The sequence below is a fragment of the Cuculus canorus genome, chromosome 21 (genome assembly GCF_017976375.1).
Source record: "Cuculus canorus isolate bCucCan1 chromosome 21, bCucCan1.pri, whole genome shotgun sequence".
In the NCBI taxonomy this organism is placed as follows: Eukaryota; Metazoa; Chordata; class Aves; order Cuculiformes; family Cuculidae; genus Cuculus; species Cuculus canorus.
This window is the reverse complement of record NC_071421.1, coordinates 6,555,954-6,575,090: the sequence shown is the minus strand read 5'-3', so window position 1 is coordinate 6,575,090 and position 19,137 is coordinate 6,555,954. Positions and strand designations below refer to the sequence as shown.

General features: G+C 53.4%; 1 protein-coding gene across 2 annotated transcripts in view; it reads left to right on the top strand.

The window, feature by feature from the left end:
- Positions 1–11,687, top strand: part of VWA5B1 (von Willebrand factor A domain containing 5B1) — a 40,015-nt gene extending 28,328 nt beyond the window's left edge. For both annotated transcript variants that reach the window (XM_054085538.1, XM_054085537.1), the window contains exons 16-25: positions 283–478; positions 1,521–1,708; positions 4,945–5,167; positions 5,351–5,668; positions 6,211–6,348; positions 7,029–7,154; positions 7,649–7,723; positions 8,069–8,138; positions 8,354–8,477; positions 8,876–11,687. In XM_054085538.1, coding sequence (XP_053941513.1) covers positions 283–478; positions 1,521–1,708; positions 4,945–5,167; positions 5,351–5,668; positions 6,211–6,348; positions 7,029–7,154; positions 7,649–7,723; positions 8,069–8,138; positions 8,354–8,477; positions 8,876–9,637 — 2,220 coding nt within the window. In that variant the 3' untranslated portion in view covers positions 9,638–11,687. The remainder of the gene's footprint in view (positions 1–282; positions 479–1,520; positions 1,709–4,944; positions 5,168–5,350; positions 5,669–6,210; positions 6,349–7,028; positions 7,155–7,648; positions 7,724–8,068; positions 8,139–8,353; positions 8,478–8,875) is intronic.
- The last annotated feature ends 7,450 nt before the right edge of the window (positions 11,688–19,137 follow it).

Below are 19,137 nucleotides of genomic sequence, written 5' to 3'. Positions count from 1 at the left end.
AGTCTCCATCTCTGGAGGGGTTCAAAAAACGCTCGACTGTGGCACTTTGGAGCATGGTTTAGCATGCACAGTGGGGTTTGGCTGTTGGTAGACTGGATAAGCTTAGAGGGCTTTTCTGACCTTAATAATTCTATGATTTTGTGAGATGGTGGGTGGGACACTGGGGAGAAACAGGAGCTCAGTGGATCAGGGTGCTGATGCACAAGCAGTGGCTTTTCTCAGCTGGGAGCTCGCTGATGGATGCAGTGGTAGGACCTATTCCCTCTCTCTGCTTTCCCTCAGGACAAGAGGCGGCGGTACAGCATGATGCGCTCCCAGGAGTCAGGCAGCTCGGTTTTCTTTCACTCCCAAGAGGAGGGAGCAGGCGTGGAGAGCTGGAACCACTCCAGGGACTCTGAGGGCTGCTGCCCTGCCGAGCGTGCCTCCGATCACCTGGTGGTGGGCAGAGAGGCCGGGGGAGAATCAGACACGGACACTGGTCAGACTTTCCTCTGTACAAGCATGGCTGTGATGCTCCTGCCTTTCTAATCAAGCTTCCGTGCCAATTTGCTTGCTTGACAAATAAGTCGCTTCGGCTGCATCTCTGCAAAGAGCTGGAGCAGTTAACAGGAGGGATGACAGATCTTGTGAGGCTTGAGCGAGTCTATTTGGTTTGGATATTTTATCCATACCTGTCAGGAAATCAAGGGAAGCCCTGGAGATCTGGCTTCCCCCCAGGCAGCTTTAGCTTTGGCCACATAATTATTTACAAGCTTCCGAAGCTGCCGTCTGGTGTGTGGAGAAGGAGAGGAGTAAGCAAATGGGTAACCCAGCAGGATTGTCTCTACTCCTGCGAAGCAGTTGCTTCCCTGCAAGCCCTGATGTTGCAGTTTGAGATAAGGAGAGGAGGGGAATGGATCCAAAGCCCTGTCCCCAGGGTGTCACCCCTTGCTATCACAATTTAGCTGGGTGTTTTTGTCAGCAACACATGGTATAAAGTGACTGGCTGCACCCCAGACCTGGCTGCACCCCAGACCTGGCTGCACCCCAGACCTGGCTGCATTTTCATGCTGCAAGGGAACTTCTATTACTCATGGGATGCTCCTCTTCTCTTATAATCAGAGAGGAACTGTGCCGCGCATCCCCTCAACCTCGTCAAAAGTGATGGGAAATCATGCTTTTCCAAATGAAATTTTATTCTTGCTCTGACAGGAGAACGTCTGCGCTAATGAAATTTCATTAGTAAACCTTTTGTCTTCTCCAGGGAGATTTGGGGAAATGCAGTCAGGCTTTTTCTGGCTGAAAACTGCTCAGACAAAACCTCCCCAATCTGTTCTCCCAGCTTCCCCAGGAGTTTTGAGTGTAGGCTCTTATTTCCTTATGTCATTTAATTGCTCTGATTAAAATGGTTCAGGGCTGAGCGTGGTCCCTTCAGCCCTGGGAGGACACAGGGGTGGGCTCCCTGCTGCCCACTGGGAGCTACTGGTGGTCCTGGCTGGTCTCGCTCTGTAGACGAGCTCATCCTTTCTCCTACAATGCAGGAATGGATATGAAGGCTTCCTCCAGGAGACGGGCATACAGCACCACCCAAATTGCCGACCATGAGCCTTACAAGAAGGTGCCCACAGCTAGCGATCCCGGCAGTGCCCTGGTGAAAAACTCCCTTTGGAAAACCCACCTGCAGGACCTGCAACAGGTCAGCCCTGAGCCTTGGCACGTGGATTTCCAGGTACGTGATCCCCAGAGAGGCTTTGCCTGCAGGCAGAGGCCAGTGTGCAGCTGCAGGAGAATCTCAGATGCATGAGAGAAAGAGCTTGGCTCACACTAGTCATAGTATCATGGTATCATAATATCATAGTATCATAGTATCATAGTATAGTTAGAGTTGGAAGGGACCTTAAAGATCATCCAGTTCCAACTCCCTGCCATGGGCAGGGACACCTCCCACTGGCTCAGGCTGCCCAAGGCCCATCCAACCTGGCCTTGAACATCTCCAGGGATGGGGCAGCCACAGCTTCCCTGGGCAACCTGGGCCAGTGCCTCACCACTCTCATGGTGAAGAAATTCCTCCTAATGTCTAGTTTAAATCTGCCCCTCTCCAGTTTATATCCATTCCCCCTGGTCCATCTCCACAAGCCTTTATGAATAGCCCCTCTCCAGCTTTCCTGTAGCCCCTTCAGGCACTGGAAGGTCGCTATAAGATCTCCTCGGAGCCTTCTCTTCTCCAGGCTGAACAACCCCAACTCTCTCAGTCTGTCCTCGTAGGGAAAGTGCTCCAGCCCTTGGATCACCTTTCTAGCCTCCTCTGGACCCATTCCAACAGCTCCATCTCCTTCTTACATTGAGAATTCCAGAACTGGACACAGTATTCCAGATGAGGTCTCACAAGAAAGGAGTAGACGGTCAGAATCCCCTCCCTGCTGGCCGCACTGCTTTTGATGCAGCCCAGGACACGGTTGGTTTCTGGGCTGCGAGCACACATTGATGGCTCATGTCAAGCTTCTCATTGACCAGCACCCCAAGTCCTTTTCCTCAGGGCTGCTCTCAAGCACGTCATCCCCCATCGTGTACTGAAAACGGGGATTGCCCCGACCCAGGTGCAGGAGTCCTGCTGTATAGTCCTGATGTATAAATCTAGGTGTGTCTGTGCTCTGCGCTACAGCACATCACAAACATGTAGGGCCATCTTTAACTCAACCAGGTCGCTCAGAGCCTCATCCAACTTGACCCTGAAGGTTTCCAGCGATGGGGCCTCCACTACCTCCCTGGGCAACCTGTGCTAGTGCTTCACCACCCACAGTGCTGCTTCCTTCTTATTTCTTTAGAGTTTGGCCATGCAGTACAAACTCTCTGGATGGCTGTGGCATGTCTGTGCCCTGCAGGGGAAAAGAAAGTCAATCCCAGAGTAGATACCCCACTGCTTTAGGTGGAACCACAGCCCATATGCAGCGTCCAGCTGAGCTATGGACCTGTGAGATGAGACATCTGCTGAGCAGTGTTATGTCCCCTACCTGCAAGGTAGGGCAGGTGAAGTTTGAGAAGGTTTTGTGACTGATCTGTGGAAGAGTAGAGATGTTTTTTTCTCATCCTCAGCATCACCAGGATGCTCTGCTCTGAAATCAGCATCTGCAGGGCCGGGAGGACCAGCAGCACTTTTGTTCCCATGGAAACTCAGAGCAGGGATGGGGCTTTCATGTTTCTTCTGGTGCGGGTTAGAGATCGGCTCAGTGAAGGGAGGCTGGAGGTGGGTTTAAGGGGCAAAGAGAAAAAGGACCAGTGCTCCTCTGGGAGGAATGACACTACCCTCCAGCTGCAGCAGTGAGCTGCATCACTTGACGAAGGGCAAGCAGTAATAGGTTTTAGGGATATCTGTGACCTTGACTGCACTGCAGATGTCCACAGAGCATCCTCTTGCCTACAGGATGCTCAGCGTGAAGGCAGACATGGAAACAACTCCCTTCTGGAGGGCAGTAAACAGTTAACAGCATGCATCCTGCTCTTAATAATTACAGCCTGGTTTTGCTATCCCTCCACTGTGAAGGCTCCCAGCGGCTCTCCCAACTCCCAGTCCGGCTGCCAGGGCTTGACATTTTCGGGGGTGTGAACGTGAGCCCTCAGCTTGTCTCCATGAGCACCGTGCTGGGAAGGAAAGGTCAGCATCTGCGAAGGACAGCTTAAACCCTCGGCTCCATTCCCCACTGGGAGGAGAGCTCAGGCAGGAGAAGGAGCAGGTTTTGAATGCAAAGGGTCTGGCAGGGGCTTCCGTGACTGGCTTGCTCTTAAATATCTCGGTCCTAGCTTGGTGAGTAGGTCCTGGAGCTGCCTGCCTCCCATTTGGATGATCTGAGAGAGGGCTGGAGACCTCCCATCTGAGGACAGGCTGAGAGAGTTGAGGTTGTTCAGCCTGGAGAAGAGAAGGCTCCAGAGAGATCTTAGAGCAGCTTCCAGTACTGAAAGAGGCTTCAGGGGAGCTGGGGAGAGGCTCTTGATCAGGAGTGCAGGAACAGGACAAGGAAGAATAGTTTTCATCTGAAAGAGGGGAAATTGAGATGAGATCTTACAGAGCCTGTTTAGGTGGGGAGGCCCTGGCCCAGGTTGCCCAGAGCAGTGGTGGCTGCTCCATCCCTGGAAATGTTCAAGGCCAGGTTGGATGGGGCTTGGAGCACTCTGATCCCATGGGTGGTGTCCCTGCCCATGGCAGGAAGTTGGAACTGTGTGTGCTTTGAGGTCCCTTCCAACCCAAACTAGTCCATGATTCTATGATAATTCTATTTTTACTGGTAGTTTCATAGAACATCCAAAGTTCAGTGGTGATGGAGGTCACATTCTTGCCTGCCACCCAGAGAAGGCATCTTTCCATCCATCAATGTGATCCACCATTTTTTACCACCTCTGTCCCTTGCTGATGTTGCACTAGGAAGATAAGTGCCTGGTGGTTTCATGAGGACCTTCCCACAGCCCTAGGGACAGGGACAGAAACAGCCAGAGCTCAGTGTCTTTGCTAGCAGAGGGGGACATCCATGCGGGATGTGGCACAGGAGATGCCAGAGGGGGAAATGTTGTCTTCTGAAAGTGGAAAAACGGTCTTGTATAAAAAAAAAAAAAAAGGAAGATAAAAATTCCCTTCTCCCCATCCCCTGCACCTCTCTTCTTTCGTTACTAAGCAACTGTTACTTGATCTTTCTGTCTCTCTTCTTTCCTTTGGTTCCCAACTGAAGTCATTAAAATGTCTGGAGGGATGAAAGGCGTATTTCACCTCCTGCCTGTCTGGGGAAGGAGCCTGAGGGACCACAGTCCCTTGGGGCCACCCTGTAGATCTGATGGAAGGCATGGATCCCAGCCAGGGCTGAGCAGAGAAGCACCCACATCATTGTATGATCGCATCTCACTCTGGGATCAGGCATGGAGAAGATGGGATCAGAAGGGATGGAACAGGTCCAGCACTAATGTTTGCTCTGCTCTCAGCCCTTCACAGCCAGCTCGCTTGTCTCCTCCACGAGGATTTGCGGCACGGGTGCCCGGCGGCCGTCCCTGCTCCACCGGGGCTGCATGTCTTTCTGCCACGACGCTGAGTCCCCACCAGTGCTGGATGGGCTGCAGCAAGCGGCTTCAGGAAGGGGCTTGGGACCACTCAATGCCAGCGCAAGCCTACGGTCTTTATCAGATAGCCGGAGCCCTGGAGATCTGGGTAAATCAGGAGAGAGGGCAGCATGGCCTGCCTCACCTGTCCGTACCAGGGTTTTGGTGTCATTTCATCACATTTTGTACCACCCTGTGAAAATTAGGAAGTATTAATTATGATTCCTCAGTGGCAGTGGGGAATTCAGCTCCAGCAGATGTGATTAATTTTCTGCCTTTCCCCTCTCTGCAGAGTCTGGCCAGCATCCTTCCTTCACGTTCGAAACGGAGACCTCCTCCGACTGGGAACCCCACGACTTCGACTTTGGCGCTGCTCACGGCTCCCCACACTCCCCCAGGACCCTCTGCAAGGCGGTGGTGAAGGGGCTTAGGAGCAACGAGCCCGTGCAGTGGGAAGTCACCTTTGATATCTGTCCTCTCTTCCAAGAGCGGGAGAGCCAGGCGGATGATGACACAGACCTGTGGAGCGAGACCTTCCACCACCTGGCAGCCAAGTCGGTCATCCGGGACTTCGAGCAGCTTGCTGAGAAGGAGTGTGAAATCGAGCACGGTAACACGCAGCTCCTGACCAGCTGGGCAGACCTTGCCCTGCCTCGGGATGGGCTCCCCAGAGCTTCAGCAGCCTCTGGAATTAACCCAAGAGCAGGCAGTGGTGAAATGTTAGGGAATATCTCACTTAGTTCCCAAATGACAGCCCCTTCCAGCTGCCTTGTGCTTTTCTCCTGCTCCTGTAATCTCACTGCACGTTTACACACTCGAGGTTGTGCTTCTTCACGCTCCTCTGCTTCGCATCTCAGGTGATAGTGGTTCATTTTAAGGAGTCAGTCACCTGGAGCTGGGAGGTGGCGTCGAACTCATGGGCCAACAGCAGCTGCACATCACTGCTCTTGGCTGCACATGGGTCTTGTCAAACTTCCTCCATGAAGCGAGTATAAAATAAGAGCAGAAGAAGCAGTAGGCAGAGTTTAGAGGGATAAAAGTCCCTGCTGGGCATGGAGACAAAGCAGGGTGGTGGGTCTGGAGCTGGGTCTGAGGGCTGGATGGAGCCCATGTGACACATAGATGTTAACACTGGCGTCTCTCACGTGACAGGGTCTGGGCGGCGGTACCAGGTCAACGCTGTCCACACCAGCAAGGCCTGCAACGTCATCAGCAAGTACACGGCGTTCATGCCAGTGGACCTGAGCACCAATGCCTACCTGCCCACTGTCATCGAGTACCCCCACACGGGTAACACGGGGCCGGCAGAGGGGTGAAACCTTGTCCTGGGAGGGATTGTGTCACCTGAGAAACCTCGATCAGAGCAAACCCTATGAAGCCACAGCTCATAGCACCAGAATTTTATACCCATGGCCAAGGCTTAGCCTAACAGTGTACCTGCCACTCTTGGCGGCAAGAACCTCTCCTCATGGCCAGGCAAAAGGTCTGCTCTTTGGTCTGGTTGCCCAGAGATGACCAAGCTCATCAGTCTATGCGATTCGTCTCTGAGCCTGGAGAAGAGAAGGCTCCAGGAAGACCTCAGAGCAGCTTCCAGTGCTGAAAGGGGCTCTAGGAAAGCTGGGGAGGGGCTCTTGATCAGGGAGTGCAGTGAAAGGATGAGGGGGAATAGTTTTCAGCCGAAACAGAGGAGATTGGGACGAGATCTTATGGAGAAATGTTTTGCTGTGAGGGTGGGGAAGCCCTGGCTCAGGTTGCCCGGAGCAGTGGTGGCTGCCCCATCCCTGGAGGTGTTCAAGGCCAGGCTCGATGGGATTTTGAACAACCCGATGCAGTGGGAGGTGTCCCTGTAGGGTAGGTGGAACTGGATGTGCTTTGAGGTCCCTTCCAACCCAAACCACTCCATGATTTGTTGCCATCGTGTGTGCACCAGTCCCTCTCTAACACTGACAATTCCCTTTTCTTGTGCTAAGGGGCAGCATCCAAGCATGGTAGCCAGAGGAGCCTGAGCTCAGGAAACAGAAGGCATCGTGGCTTTTCCCCTGGACGTCCACAGTCAGCTTGTGGCCAAAATGGAGATGTTGACTTTTACAGCATGAGTAAGATTCCCTGAGGCTTTATCTCCTTCCTGATGTTACAGATCTCAGGGGGTTTGTCTATGGAAGGACATCTTCTCTGGTCTTCTGCCTTCCTCTTTGAATACGGAGCTCACCAGGCACACGTCTGGCTGGAGTCCATCTCCTTAAATGGGAAAGAAGCTGCAATTTCCCCTGACACTCCCAACTCAGAGGCAGTGGCTGCTGACAGTACTTGCAAGTTAATTGACAGCCGTAAAGCCGATAACGTGAGGGATGAAACCGGTATAATTAGAGGCAAGGGGATGCGAGACACTTGCTTGTCACCAAATCCTCTGCTAATGAAGATGAGTTGGATTGGACCTTGTCTAGCATTGTCAGATCTGCGGCTGAATTAAAATCATCCTTGATTAGGCTCATTAAAGTGATAATGCTGTGGAGATGGAGAACTGCCCAGTGTGGTGGCATGGTGGCGATTTGGGCTGGGTGGCATTGTTGATGTGGTTCCTCTGTTGCAGATACAGAAGAGAGCAGCCAGTTGCCCTCCAGCACCCCTTCCTTCTCAGTCTGGGAGCGCTGTGGTCTTCCTGAAGGTAGGGAAAGAGCTGGTGGTGCTTGCCAGGGTGTAGATGCATCAAGTCTTTGATTTGGGGTCTTCAAACATGTCGTGACCTAAAATTAAGCCTGTGAGCACAAGACCTTACTCATTTCAGGGGTGTGAAGAATGGGGCCTTTGGTATAGATTTCCCCCCAGATTCATTTTTGAGACGCATGGGCATTTCATTATCCACGTAGGAAACACGAGGCAAGGGGAGGGGCAAGATTTTGCCAAAGACTCATCAGAAGGACAAGCACCCCAGATCCCAGCGTGTAGACTCTGCTCCCTTTCGCTCTCCTGTAGCAACTTATTTTACCTCCATCCTTGTGTTTCTTCCCAGGGCCGTTACAGAGCCTGTCTGCTTCCTCTGCACAAGCCCAAAAATCCATCGAGAGCCTCTTTGCTGCCAGGTATGGGCCAGCTCGACCTTCCTCTGTCCTTAGTAGAAGTTTTGCACCTCCGTGGGTCCCAGAGAAATACAAGTGAGGGGAAGAGGAGTGATTCCCAAGGGTTTGTGATTGGAGCTGGGACCAAGCATGCTGCCAGTGTCTGGAGACCAGGGATGGTTTTTGGAGTGGAGAGTGGGCATCACGGAGATTATGGCCACCTTTTTGTCCTCCTGCAGGCTGACCTTCAATAAAACCAGGCTGCTGACTCAAGCTGCCAAAGGGTTCATGAGTAAATCTCCAAGCAAAGTGAGCGAAGCCAGCTCTGAGGGTGACAACGAGAACATAGACTACCTGCCCCTGGTGAGCAGCTCCTGCCTGGGTCTTGCTGATCTTGCAAGGTCACTGCAGGGGAGCAGAGGGCAGGAGGATTCCCCCCAGATCCTGCCTATTGCTATCTCTAATGGCCATGTCCGATGGTCTGCTCAGAGATGGGGAGCTGCTCCGTCTATGCATGCCTTCTTCCTGAACTTCCCAGAAGTGGTTGGTAGAGTGGTGAAGCCCTGGCAGAGGCTGCCCAGGGAGGTGGGGGAGTCTCCATCCCTGAAGTGGTTCAAAAAACATGTGGACACTTTGGGACATGGTTTAGTAGGCACAGTGGGGTTGGGCTCACAGTTGGACTGGATGATCTTAGAGGTCTTTTCCAACCTCTATGATTCTGTGATCTCAGAGCTTCTCTCTGCACCCATTGCTCCTTGCAGGCATCGCTGCAACTGGCCTGTGGTGCTTTTCTCATGAACTCAGCCTTCTGCGATGCCATCAATATCCCTATGGAGAAGCTGAAGTGGACATCTCCCTTTGCCTGCCACCGCCTGGCCCTCAGCCCCTCCAGCTCCTACGGCACCAAGAAGGCCAGTCCCTCTGGCGAGCCCAAAAGCCTTGGCTCCAGCCAGCAGCTCCTGGTTCCCAATGGTCATGGGAGGAGTCCCACCCCCAGAGACGTTGCCCTGGGTGCGGTGTCAGAGGGACCTGGCAGCCACGTGGAGGATCCTGGCCGCCTCCGCCACTTCTCGGGCAGCGCAGTGGAAAGCATCTCTAAAGCCCTGAAAGCTGAGAAGGAACTCTCCCCACCGGCCATCACCATCCGCCGCTTCTCTTCCCCTGAAAGCACGCCAGCCTCAGCCGAATGGCAAGCTGGCAGTGGCTGGAGCTCTGAGGCAGACGCCTCTGAGGTCGAAGCATTGCTCTTCAACATCGAGTTGCAGCAGCAGACGGAGCCGGAAGGGATGTTGTGGGCCACAGCAGTGGCCCTGGCCTGGCTGGAACACAGCTCAGCTTCCTACTTCATCGAGTGGGAGCTGGTGGCCGCCAAAGCCAGCTTATGGCTGAGCGAACAGGACTTCCCCGAGGGATACAGCTTGGCCACGGTGAAAGCTGCAGCCCAGCAGCTCTTTGTCCTTCTCCGGCACTGGGATGAAAACCTGGAGTTCAACCTACTGTGCTACAACCCAACCAGCGTGTAAAGAGGAGGAGGAGAGAGGCTCGGGCGGCTTATGGAGGGTGCAGGAGCAAGGACCTGTCCTCAAGGAAACTCCTCCATGGAGCTCAGTTTCTCTGCTGCGGGGACAGTGTGTGTTTATTAGAGCAAGCCCGGCACACGGAAGCAGCCCAGGCAAAATCCTGTTCTTGGTGATTGGTATTTGGCCCCGGGAGGGTACTTACCAGCTGCCCGCAGTAGGATGCTGTTTATTTTTAACTGGAGCAGCACCTCCAGCTACAGCAGTTCCCTCTGATCCTGGTTTCTTCTCATTCCCAGCCCTGTTCCCAGAGCAGGTCTCCCTGCTGCCTGCTCAGCTTGCCCCATCCTCACTTGACTGCCTCTTCCCAGCCCCAAATCGCTGCCGAGCACCCTCTGGGGTGCCCCAACCCCAAGCTGCTGCTCTCCTGAGGCTCCTGCCTGGCTTCTGCCATCTCAGATGTCCTCTGGTGAAGGTGAACATCTAACATGGACCAAAGGAAATCCGGGCTGGGAGTGACCATCTGAAGAGCAACCCCACTGTCACAGCCAGGAGGATGCTGCCTTGCCTCGAGCCGAGTGACACACAGACAAGCCAGACCAGGCAGGGACTGGGACCAAACCCCATCACACGCAGACAGTGCTGGGCTCCCTCAGCCCCTCTGCCACCCCAGAAGGGGTCTACGAGACCCCTTACAGCTAACCGTGTGCCTTCAGAGCTTCACGGGCAGAGCAAGGGCACCTGGAACTGAAGGAAGGGACCGGGTAAGGCAACCAACCCCCTGCACTTGGTGCCAAACAGAGATCCCCTGCATTAAAATAATGGAGGGGTTTATTCCCTGCCAAAACCCTGCATCCTTCCTTCTCCACTTGTGCTGATCTGTTGGCTCTGAACCACAGGATCTGCCTTTAAATCCAATGGTTTGGTCTCTTTAGAATGTCTGACCCTCTAAATTGCCCTGAGCTTGCACCGGGACCTCTGCAGCATCGACCCCAAGAGCCATGGTTGACTCTACACCCTTGAAGAGCAGAGAGGAGAAGAGCATTCCCAAAACCCAGGGCGATGCAGACCCCCTTACTCTCCCCATTTCTGCTTCTTGCGTTCATGCTGCTTAAAACCAAGAAGCTGCTGGACACAAATTGCATCCCTTGACCTGCTTTTGGAACCAAGTCTCTGCAGGAGTCCAGAGGAGTTGTGATGGGGGCTTTCACTCTCATGCAGCAAAGTCCTTTCACCGGTTCCAGCACAGCCCAGTTATACCCAAGTGACTACTGGGAGCTTCGTTATCTGCTATAATTCATAGCAGATGAAGGATACCAGAGGCACTGTGAGGACTGTGGCTTCCAGAAGCTGATGGGAAGAAGAGGAGGAGACAGAGAGGAGGAGAAGCTGGGAGTGGACATTTTTCAACCACTCCACTCACTTGTTATTAGAAGTCAGTGGCATTCCTGGGGAGAAATTGAGGGTCCAGGGGGTTGGGATTTTTAAATTGATTTTTTGATCTTTATTTTTCTGCTGGAGAAAGGCTCCAGTTCTGGTTGGGCTTAGACTGCGTTTGTCTAGAGGCTTAGGAAAATCAAAGGAATGCAGTTGATTCCCAGGCACAGGGGTTTTGGCTCCTCTGCTGAGGAGAGATGGGTAAGAAGGGGAGTGTGAGTTTAAGAGCTGAGAACTGCCCAGCTGGAGAGAGCTGGGAAGGTGGGGAAATGGGGAAAGGTGGGAAAGGGTGTTTCCTTCTGAGGCAGAGCATCTTTTGGTGGTTGAGAAGTTAAACATGGGCTGGCAATGTGTGCTCACAGCCCAGAAAGCCAACCTGTGTCTTGGGTTGCATCCAGAGCAGTGGGTGAGGGAGAGGATTCTGCCTCTCTGCTCAGCTCTGGTGAGACCCCACCTGGAGTCCTGTGTCCGCCTCTGGACTCCTCAGCACAGGAAGGACACGGAGCTGTTGGAGTGAGTCCAGAGGAGGCCATGGAGATGATCTGAGGGCTGGAGCACCTCCCGTGTGAGGGCAGGCTGAGAGAGTTGGAGTTGTTTGGCCTGGAGAAAAGAAGGATCCAGGAAGACCTTAGAGCAGCTTCCAGGGGCTCCAGGAAAGCTGGGGAGGGGCTCTTGATCAGGGAGTGCAGGGATGGGACAAGGGGAACGGTTTTAAGCTGAAAGAGGAGAGTTTGAGATGAGATGAGATAGAGACAAATGTTTTGCTGTTCAGGTGGGGAGGCCCTGGCCCAGGTTGCCCAGAGCAGTGGTGGCTGCCCCATCCCTGGAAATGTTCAAGGCCAGGTTGGATGGGGCTTGGAGCACTCTGATCCCATGGGTGTTGTCCCTGCCCATGGCAGGAAGTTGGAACTGTGTGTGCTTTGAGGTCCCTTCCAACCCAAACCATTCCTTGATTCCAGTTTATGATCTTTTCTTTGAAACCTTCCCATGGGGCAAAGCATCCCCTCTGTTCCCTGGCAAAGCGCCGTGAGCAGGAATCTGCTTTGCACCGAATCTTTTTCTTTTTTCTGAGTAGAGCTGGTAGAGATCAGGAGTATATCAGCTCCTGAACAAAACCTACCTCTTGTTTTCTACCTTCCTTCAGCTCCCTGCACACCACGACTCTCTGGTTCCTGTGGCTTTACCAGGGCAGGGTTTATTCCCAGGGCACATGGACCTCAGCCTCCCTCGGTGAGCTGTTTCTGATCCATTGGTTCTCCCCAAAGACCCAGGCTGGATCCCAGGAACTGCCCAGTGCTCTGTTAATCTGAAGCCACCGGCAAAATGAGCATCCACCCCACTTTGGGGGCTCCTGGCATCCATAGATCCCTTGTTCTGGATTGAAGAGCAAACTCATGGCATCGGTACAGCCCTTCCTATATCCCCTTGGCTTCCAGGGAAGGAAGGGGATGAAATGGGTGAGCCCGATGCTGCTCTTGTGTTTCTGGCTGCTGGGGCTGGTTTGGCATCAGAGGATGCTCCAGATTAGTCCATGCTGGGACACGAAGAGGATGAGTCTCCCTAAAGCAGCCGCTTGGGACCACGGCAAGCTTGGGGATGCTCACCACCAACCCCCCACACCCTGCACAGTGAGCTGGGTGCCCTCAACCCCAAGCCCCCCAATTCACTCCCTGTCAACTGGGGAAGCACAGAACTCACTGCCCATCTCCAGTAGCGCTGGACCCTGCCTGGTAGCCCCCAGGATGGGCTTTTCTGGCAGCAGCTCCACGGATCAAGTGCCTATGGAGGGAATCAAACACTATCACCTCCGGCATCGCTGCAATGCCCGTGGAGCCTGTCCAAAACGTGTTGCCTTTCACTCCTTCCCTCGGCATGTAGCAGCCTTGCTGTGTTTCAGCAGGTTTCTGGTTTGTGTCTGTGTGTCTACAGGGAAAACGGGAGGGAAATGGGTGCTGGGACCATGAGCATCCCTCCGGCCTTTGCTCTCGGTGTCACCTCTCCACGGTCCCTAGCGTGGCGATGCTCGGTGGCACTGCAGGTTTGCTGTCCGGGTGCCTCAGCGCCTTTGTGTTCTCTGTTGCAGAAGTGTCGTTGTTTTCCCAGTAAATCCCAGCCTGCTTGACTGTCCAGCGTGAGTCCTTTCTTTTGGGGTGGCTTTCCTGGGACTGCACCCTGGGGGCACCCCAGTGGGCTGGAACCTCCTGGATCTCCAACCTTCCCCCTCCCTCAAATCCCATCCAGATTCAGCGCACGAATTAGGCTCTGGATTTCAGAAGGGAAGGAATTTCCTTCAGGTTCTGGGGAGCTGTGCTTTGCAAACCCCAAATCACAGAGCGCTTTGTGAGCTGATGGATCCAGGCTTTTAAAAACCAGAGCTTTCAGCATTTGCCCTGTCACCCGGATCATCAGAAGGATGCTGAAGTCCTTCTGCTTTCATTCTATACCTTCTTTATCTAGTGTTGTTATTAGAGGCATTAACAAAGTGCCCATCATGTTTTCCAACCCAAAGCGGGAGGTGGGAGCTGTGCTGTTGCTTTTTTTCCTCTTGGCAAGTGAGGACCTGCTCCCATGCCCTCCTGCCATGGTCACCTCTGTATTTATACACAGTCTCCAACATAAAAAGGATGTGGAACTGTTGAAAGAGGTCCAGAGGAGGACATGGAGATGATCCAAGGGCTGGAACACCTCCTGGATGAGGACAGGATGAGAGAATTGGGGTTGTTTAGCCTGGAGAAGAGAAAGCTGTGGGGAGACCTTAGAGCAGCCTCTCAGTATGGGAAGGGGCTCCAGAAAAGCTGGGGAGGGACTTTTTATGAGGGTCTGGAATGACAGGATGAGGGGAAATAGCTTTAAATTGAAAGGGGGGAGATTTAGATGAAACGTTAAGAAGAAATTATTCATGCTGAGGGTGGGGAGGCCCTGTCCCGGGTTGCCCACAGCAGTGGTGGCTGCCCCATCCCTGGAGGGGTTCCAGGCCAGGTTGGATGGGGCTTGGAGCCCCTGATCCAGTGGGAGATGTCCCTGCCCATGGCAGGGGGTGGGACTGGAAGGGCTTTGAGGTCCCTTCCAACCCAAACCATTCTATGGTTCTCCCTCTCACCCCTGCCAGCCCCGTGCCTCTGCCTGTTGGACTGGGGCAGGACTTGACGATTGCTTTCTAATCCTCTTTCCCTTCCCAAATTCTCCATCCTGCCTCAGTGCTGCCTGGTTTTGCTGCACCCCTGGCAAAGAAAGCTGCATGGAGGGAGAACTGCTTTCCCCAATTTCTCGCCCCAGACTGAGCCGAGGGACCCAACGTGTGCTAAAAAATACCCATCCATGCCTGCCTGCTGTGCTGCAGGAGCTCTTGATTTATTAGCTGTAATTGGGCCACTAACGAGAGCAGAGCTGGCTTCTAGGAGAGGCTGGGAACTGGCATCTTTTCCAGGGATGGAGTGGGGCTCCCCAGGAGTAGGGACAGATGTCTCCAGCCACAGCATCTCCAGAAGGTCCCTCTCAGCATCCCAATTTGCTTACAAGGGGATTTTCACCCCGTTAAGTCATCATCTTAAGGAAGGGTGTTCTGATGCTGTTGCCAGGGTGACCGCAAGTGCCTTATTAAGAGAAATTAGTTTGGATACAGTTGTCAGCCGTAGCTTAATAAATAAACCCCTTTACGCTGTGTAAATAAATATTTGCACGCAGCATCCAGGCAGGGAGGGAGAGATTTCCCAGCCTTGGGCGATCAGCGCCAAGGAGTATTTTGAGGAAAGAATTGGCCAAATTGGGGTAGCCCTGGTGGAAAACTGCATCCCTGGCGTCACCGGTATGGATCACAGTGGATGGTGGGACCCCACAGAGACCCCTCCGCGTTCCTCCGGCCCCGACACGTGCCACAGCGGGGAGATTTTGCTGCTAAATATCTCTGCCTGCTGGGGCCACGGCTCCTTCTCCGCAGGGGCTCGTTAGCCGGCAACCAAAGGAGCCTTTCCTTGCTTTGAAGGGTTATGAAACCTGGAGGAGAGGGGGAGGACGGGAGAGCTTAAAAAAGAGCTGTCGTTTATGTGTGTGTGTGTGTGTCCCACCTCACAACCCAGCCATCGCCTGCCGAAAAGGGCTGGCGACGTGCCGGGAGGCATCCAAGCACAGATTGCGCCTCTGCCCCCATCCGCCCGCCAACCTACTGCCGACGGGCGATGCCGTGGGGTGGAGAACTTGGGTGGAAAAGGAGGTTTTTTGACAGCTTTTGGTGTGCTTTGCGGGTATCTCCCTCCATTGGTGCTGAGAGGAGCAGAGGGCAGTCATGCTGTGGCCACAGCCACCTCAAGAGCATCCATAAAGTGCTTTTTGCTCCCGATCTTTCCAATCGGATGCAGCAGAGCAGCATCCACCTATGAAGCTGGGGATGGGCTGGCAGCCACCTAAACAAGCCCTCACTCCAAAGCCACAGCTGGAGAAGCAGTGTGGGGGTCTTTTATATTAATTACAAGATTGATTTCCTTTAGGGATGTTTTTCCCTTTGAATTTCCCCATCCCAGGACTCGGGCATGTCGGCAGGGGATGCAGCCGGTTGGTGCCGTGGGTTTTATTGCTCCCAAAATAGAGCTGAGGGGCAGCTTTTGGGTGTCGGAGGCATCTGAGCGAAGTCATGTGGATGTTATGCAAGACTTGATGATAGGTTGTAAACAGCTATTAAAGTGATTGACAAGCCCAGGATGAAGAATTGAGGGGGGGAGGAGGAAGAAGGGGAAAGATGAGTAATAATGATTAAAATAATTAGCAAATCGAGACGTTCCATAAATTAGGGGAAAGCTTTGTGAGGATGGAGGAAGGTGTGGGGAAGAAATCATCATGAGACGCTCCCCTGAGCGGGGAACCGGGTGGATGGGGAGGATTCTAGGGGCAATACTGCATAAAGTTTGGAAATTGGGGTTTTTTTCCAAGCTGCTGGGAGCCAGGAGGACTTTGGTCCCTCAAAACCAACCGAAAAGCAATTCCAGCTGCTGGAATTCAGCAGGTTTGTGTTCAACAAGCATCGCTGGGTCCCAGCACCCCCAAAACCCAGAGACTGAGCAGCGCAAGGAGAGCAGCCCCGAGGTAATTAGGAGAAACAAGCAGATTATGGGGAAGACAGCTTCTATTTATATATAAATACTCCAGCAATCAGCAGTGAAGACCAAGGGAAATCCAATAGAAATATGTGGCTGTTTAAGAAGCTTTTTGAGCAAAACGTTACACAATCGGTTGTGTTTGCCTGGCTCTGTCTCCAAGTCCTAGAAATTAAGGAGAAAAGGGAGTGACCCCACGCGCAGGGAAAGAGAAGGGATTTGCAAAGGCATTTGCCCGTCAGATAAAGGGAAACGAGGAGTCCCAGGAGTCCCTAAATGCAGACCCCACGGTAGCAGCTCGCTTTGAAACCCCAAAATCCCAATCTTTGAGCCCCAAACGAGTGAACGCCGCGCCTCGTGATCCCTGAGTGCACCGCAGGGAATAACGTAGAAACACATGGATTTCGTATATAAAAACACACCGACAGGTTTGCCGCGCTCGCAGGGGTGCTCGCGCCGAGGCATCGCAGCAGGGAGCTGCGGCTGCTGTCAGTGGGTGCTGACACAGCACAGAAATAGCTGCCGGCCGCCCCGTGTTTTCGCGCGCCGCCCTCGCCACCTCGTGCAGCTCAGCTTCACCCCAGCTCTGCTCCTCTTTGCAGGCAAACAGGGGGTTGGGAAGGGTTTTAGGGGGGCTCCATACATGCACTTTGTTGGGTATCACCTTAATAAAGTGTATTAGTAGCAACTAGCCGGTCCAATGCCCATCTGGGAACTCTTTAAGCTGCGGGTTTGGGCTTTTTTGGGTTGTTTTTTGCCCTCCTGTGCTCACACCCAGCACAGCTGCGCTGTGTTTTGTGATTTATTTACCCTGAAAGCAACATGAAGGCTGAGACTAAGGGGCTCTTGGAGGAGGTGTGGGTGCGTAACTCTGTTTTGAGGCTCTGCTTTTGAGGTGCCTGCTGTCCCTGCAGTGAAATTCCTCAGCCCGTGCAAGGAAAGAGGATGGAAACACATTCCTTTGTGCCGCAAGGAGCTGCCTTTGCTGCCCAAGGGGCACCGGTGAGTGTTTGGTTTGGTTCAGGGGATGCCTATGGCTTTGCAGCCTTGATTTTGAGGGTTGCATTTAAATCAGGAGAATTTGCCCCTCCGTGTAATCATCCTTTTTGGTTTTCTCTTCCTTGTGCCACCTCCAAAGCCACCTTTCCCAGGGGAAGCGTGTGCCTGGGCTGGGATGCACACATAAACACGAGTCCTTGTCTCCTCCATGCAAAGCCTCCCAGGAGCTCAATTTGATTGTTAAAATCATTAGATATCACAAGCACACAGATATTGTATTGCAGACGTTCAAAAAGCAAAGCCAAAGGTCTGTGAGTTTGTGAAATCGGGGGCTTCCTTGGTTTTTTTGTTGTTAACCTTTTCTGTGCGTGACACAGGAAGGAAAGGGGAGTGCAGTGAGGTTATGTGGGTTTATGGAGTGGGGTAGAAACATGCAACAGCCTCAATGCAATGAGGTACAGCCCCCAGAAAGGGTGATCCTTTGTGATATGGGGTGTAAATCCCTTGAGAGAAGTGGTCCAGCTGGAGCTGCGGATCCTTGTGACCCTCTCATGCCACTGTGTTCGTGCAAAGTGATGAGATGAGCCAGTGCCGAAGGACCACGAGAGGCAGAAATGTCTTTTGGTGGGTTTGGTGACCTTCCCTGTGCAAAGTCATCAGATGGTTTGGGTTGGAAGGGACCTTAGAGCCCATGCAGTTCCAATCCCCTGCCAGGAGCAGGGACACCTCCCGCTGGCTCAGGCTGCCCAAGGCCCATCCAACCTGGCCTGGAACCCCTCCAGGGATGGGGCAGCCACAGCTTCCCTGGGCAACCTGGGCCAGTGTCTTCTTCCCTGTATCAAGCCTAAACCTGCCCCTCTCCCCATCTATCTGTTCCCCCTCGTCCTATCCCCACAAGCCTTTATGAACAGCCCCTCTCCAGCTTTCCTGTAGCCCCTTCAGGTACTGGAAGGTCGCTATCAGATCTCCTCAGAGCCTTCTCTTCTCCAGGGTGAACAACCCCAACTCTCTCAGCCTGTCCTCGTATGGAAGGTGCTCCAGCCCTTGGATCATCTTTGTAGCCTCCTCTGGACCTGTTCCAACAGCTCCATCTCCTTCTTATGTTGAGGATTCCAGAACTGCACACAATACTCCAGATGAGGTCTCACAAGAGAGGAATAGAGAGGTAGAATCCCCTCCCTCCCTGCTGGCCACGCTGCTTTGGATGCAGCCCAGGACACAGTTGGTTTCTGGGCTGTGAGTGCACATTGCTGGCTCATGTTGAGCTTCTCATCAACCACCACCCCAAGTCCTTCTCCGCAGGGCTGCTCTCAATCACATCATCCCCCACTGTGTACTGAAAACGGGGATTGCCCCGACTCAGGTGTAGGACCTTGCACTTGGCCTTGTTGAATGTCATGAGGTTCTCACAGCCCCACTTCTCCAGCCTGCCCAGGTCCCTCTGGATGACATCCCGTCCTTCTGGAATACACCCCGTCTGGAAGTGGAGGCAAGAGTGTTGGATGCTACAGGGCTGGTGTGCATGGGCTTCTTAGCAGCCTTTCTCCTTGGTTTGAGCCGTAGTGGGTTGAATTCTGCCTTTTTTGGGGTCTCCCCAGCAAGCATGGTGAAGAGATGGAGTTGGTTACTTAGGGCTGTCCCTGCTGCAGGACCCATGGGACTTCCCTATGGGCGAAGACCTCAGGCCGTGGGTCGCATAGAATCATCAGGTTGGAAAGGACCTCTTGGATCAGCGAGTCCAACCATTCCTATCTGCCACTAAACCATGTCCCTGAGCACCTCGTGTGTCCATCTCTTAAACACCTCCAGGGAAAGCGACTCGACCCCCTCCCTGGGCAGCTGTTCCAGTGCCCGATGACTCTTTCTGTGAAGAATTTTTTTCTGATTTCCAACCTGAACCTCCCCTGACGGAGCTTCAGGCCATTCCCTCTTGTCCTGTCCCCTGTCCCTTGGGAGAAGAGCCCAGCACCCTCCTCTCCACAA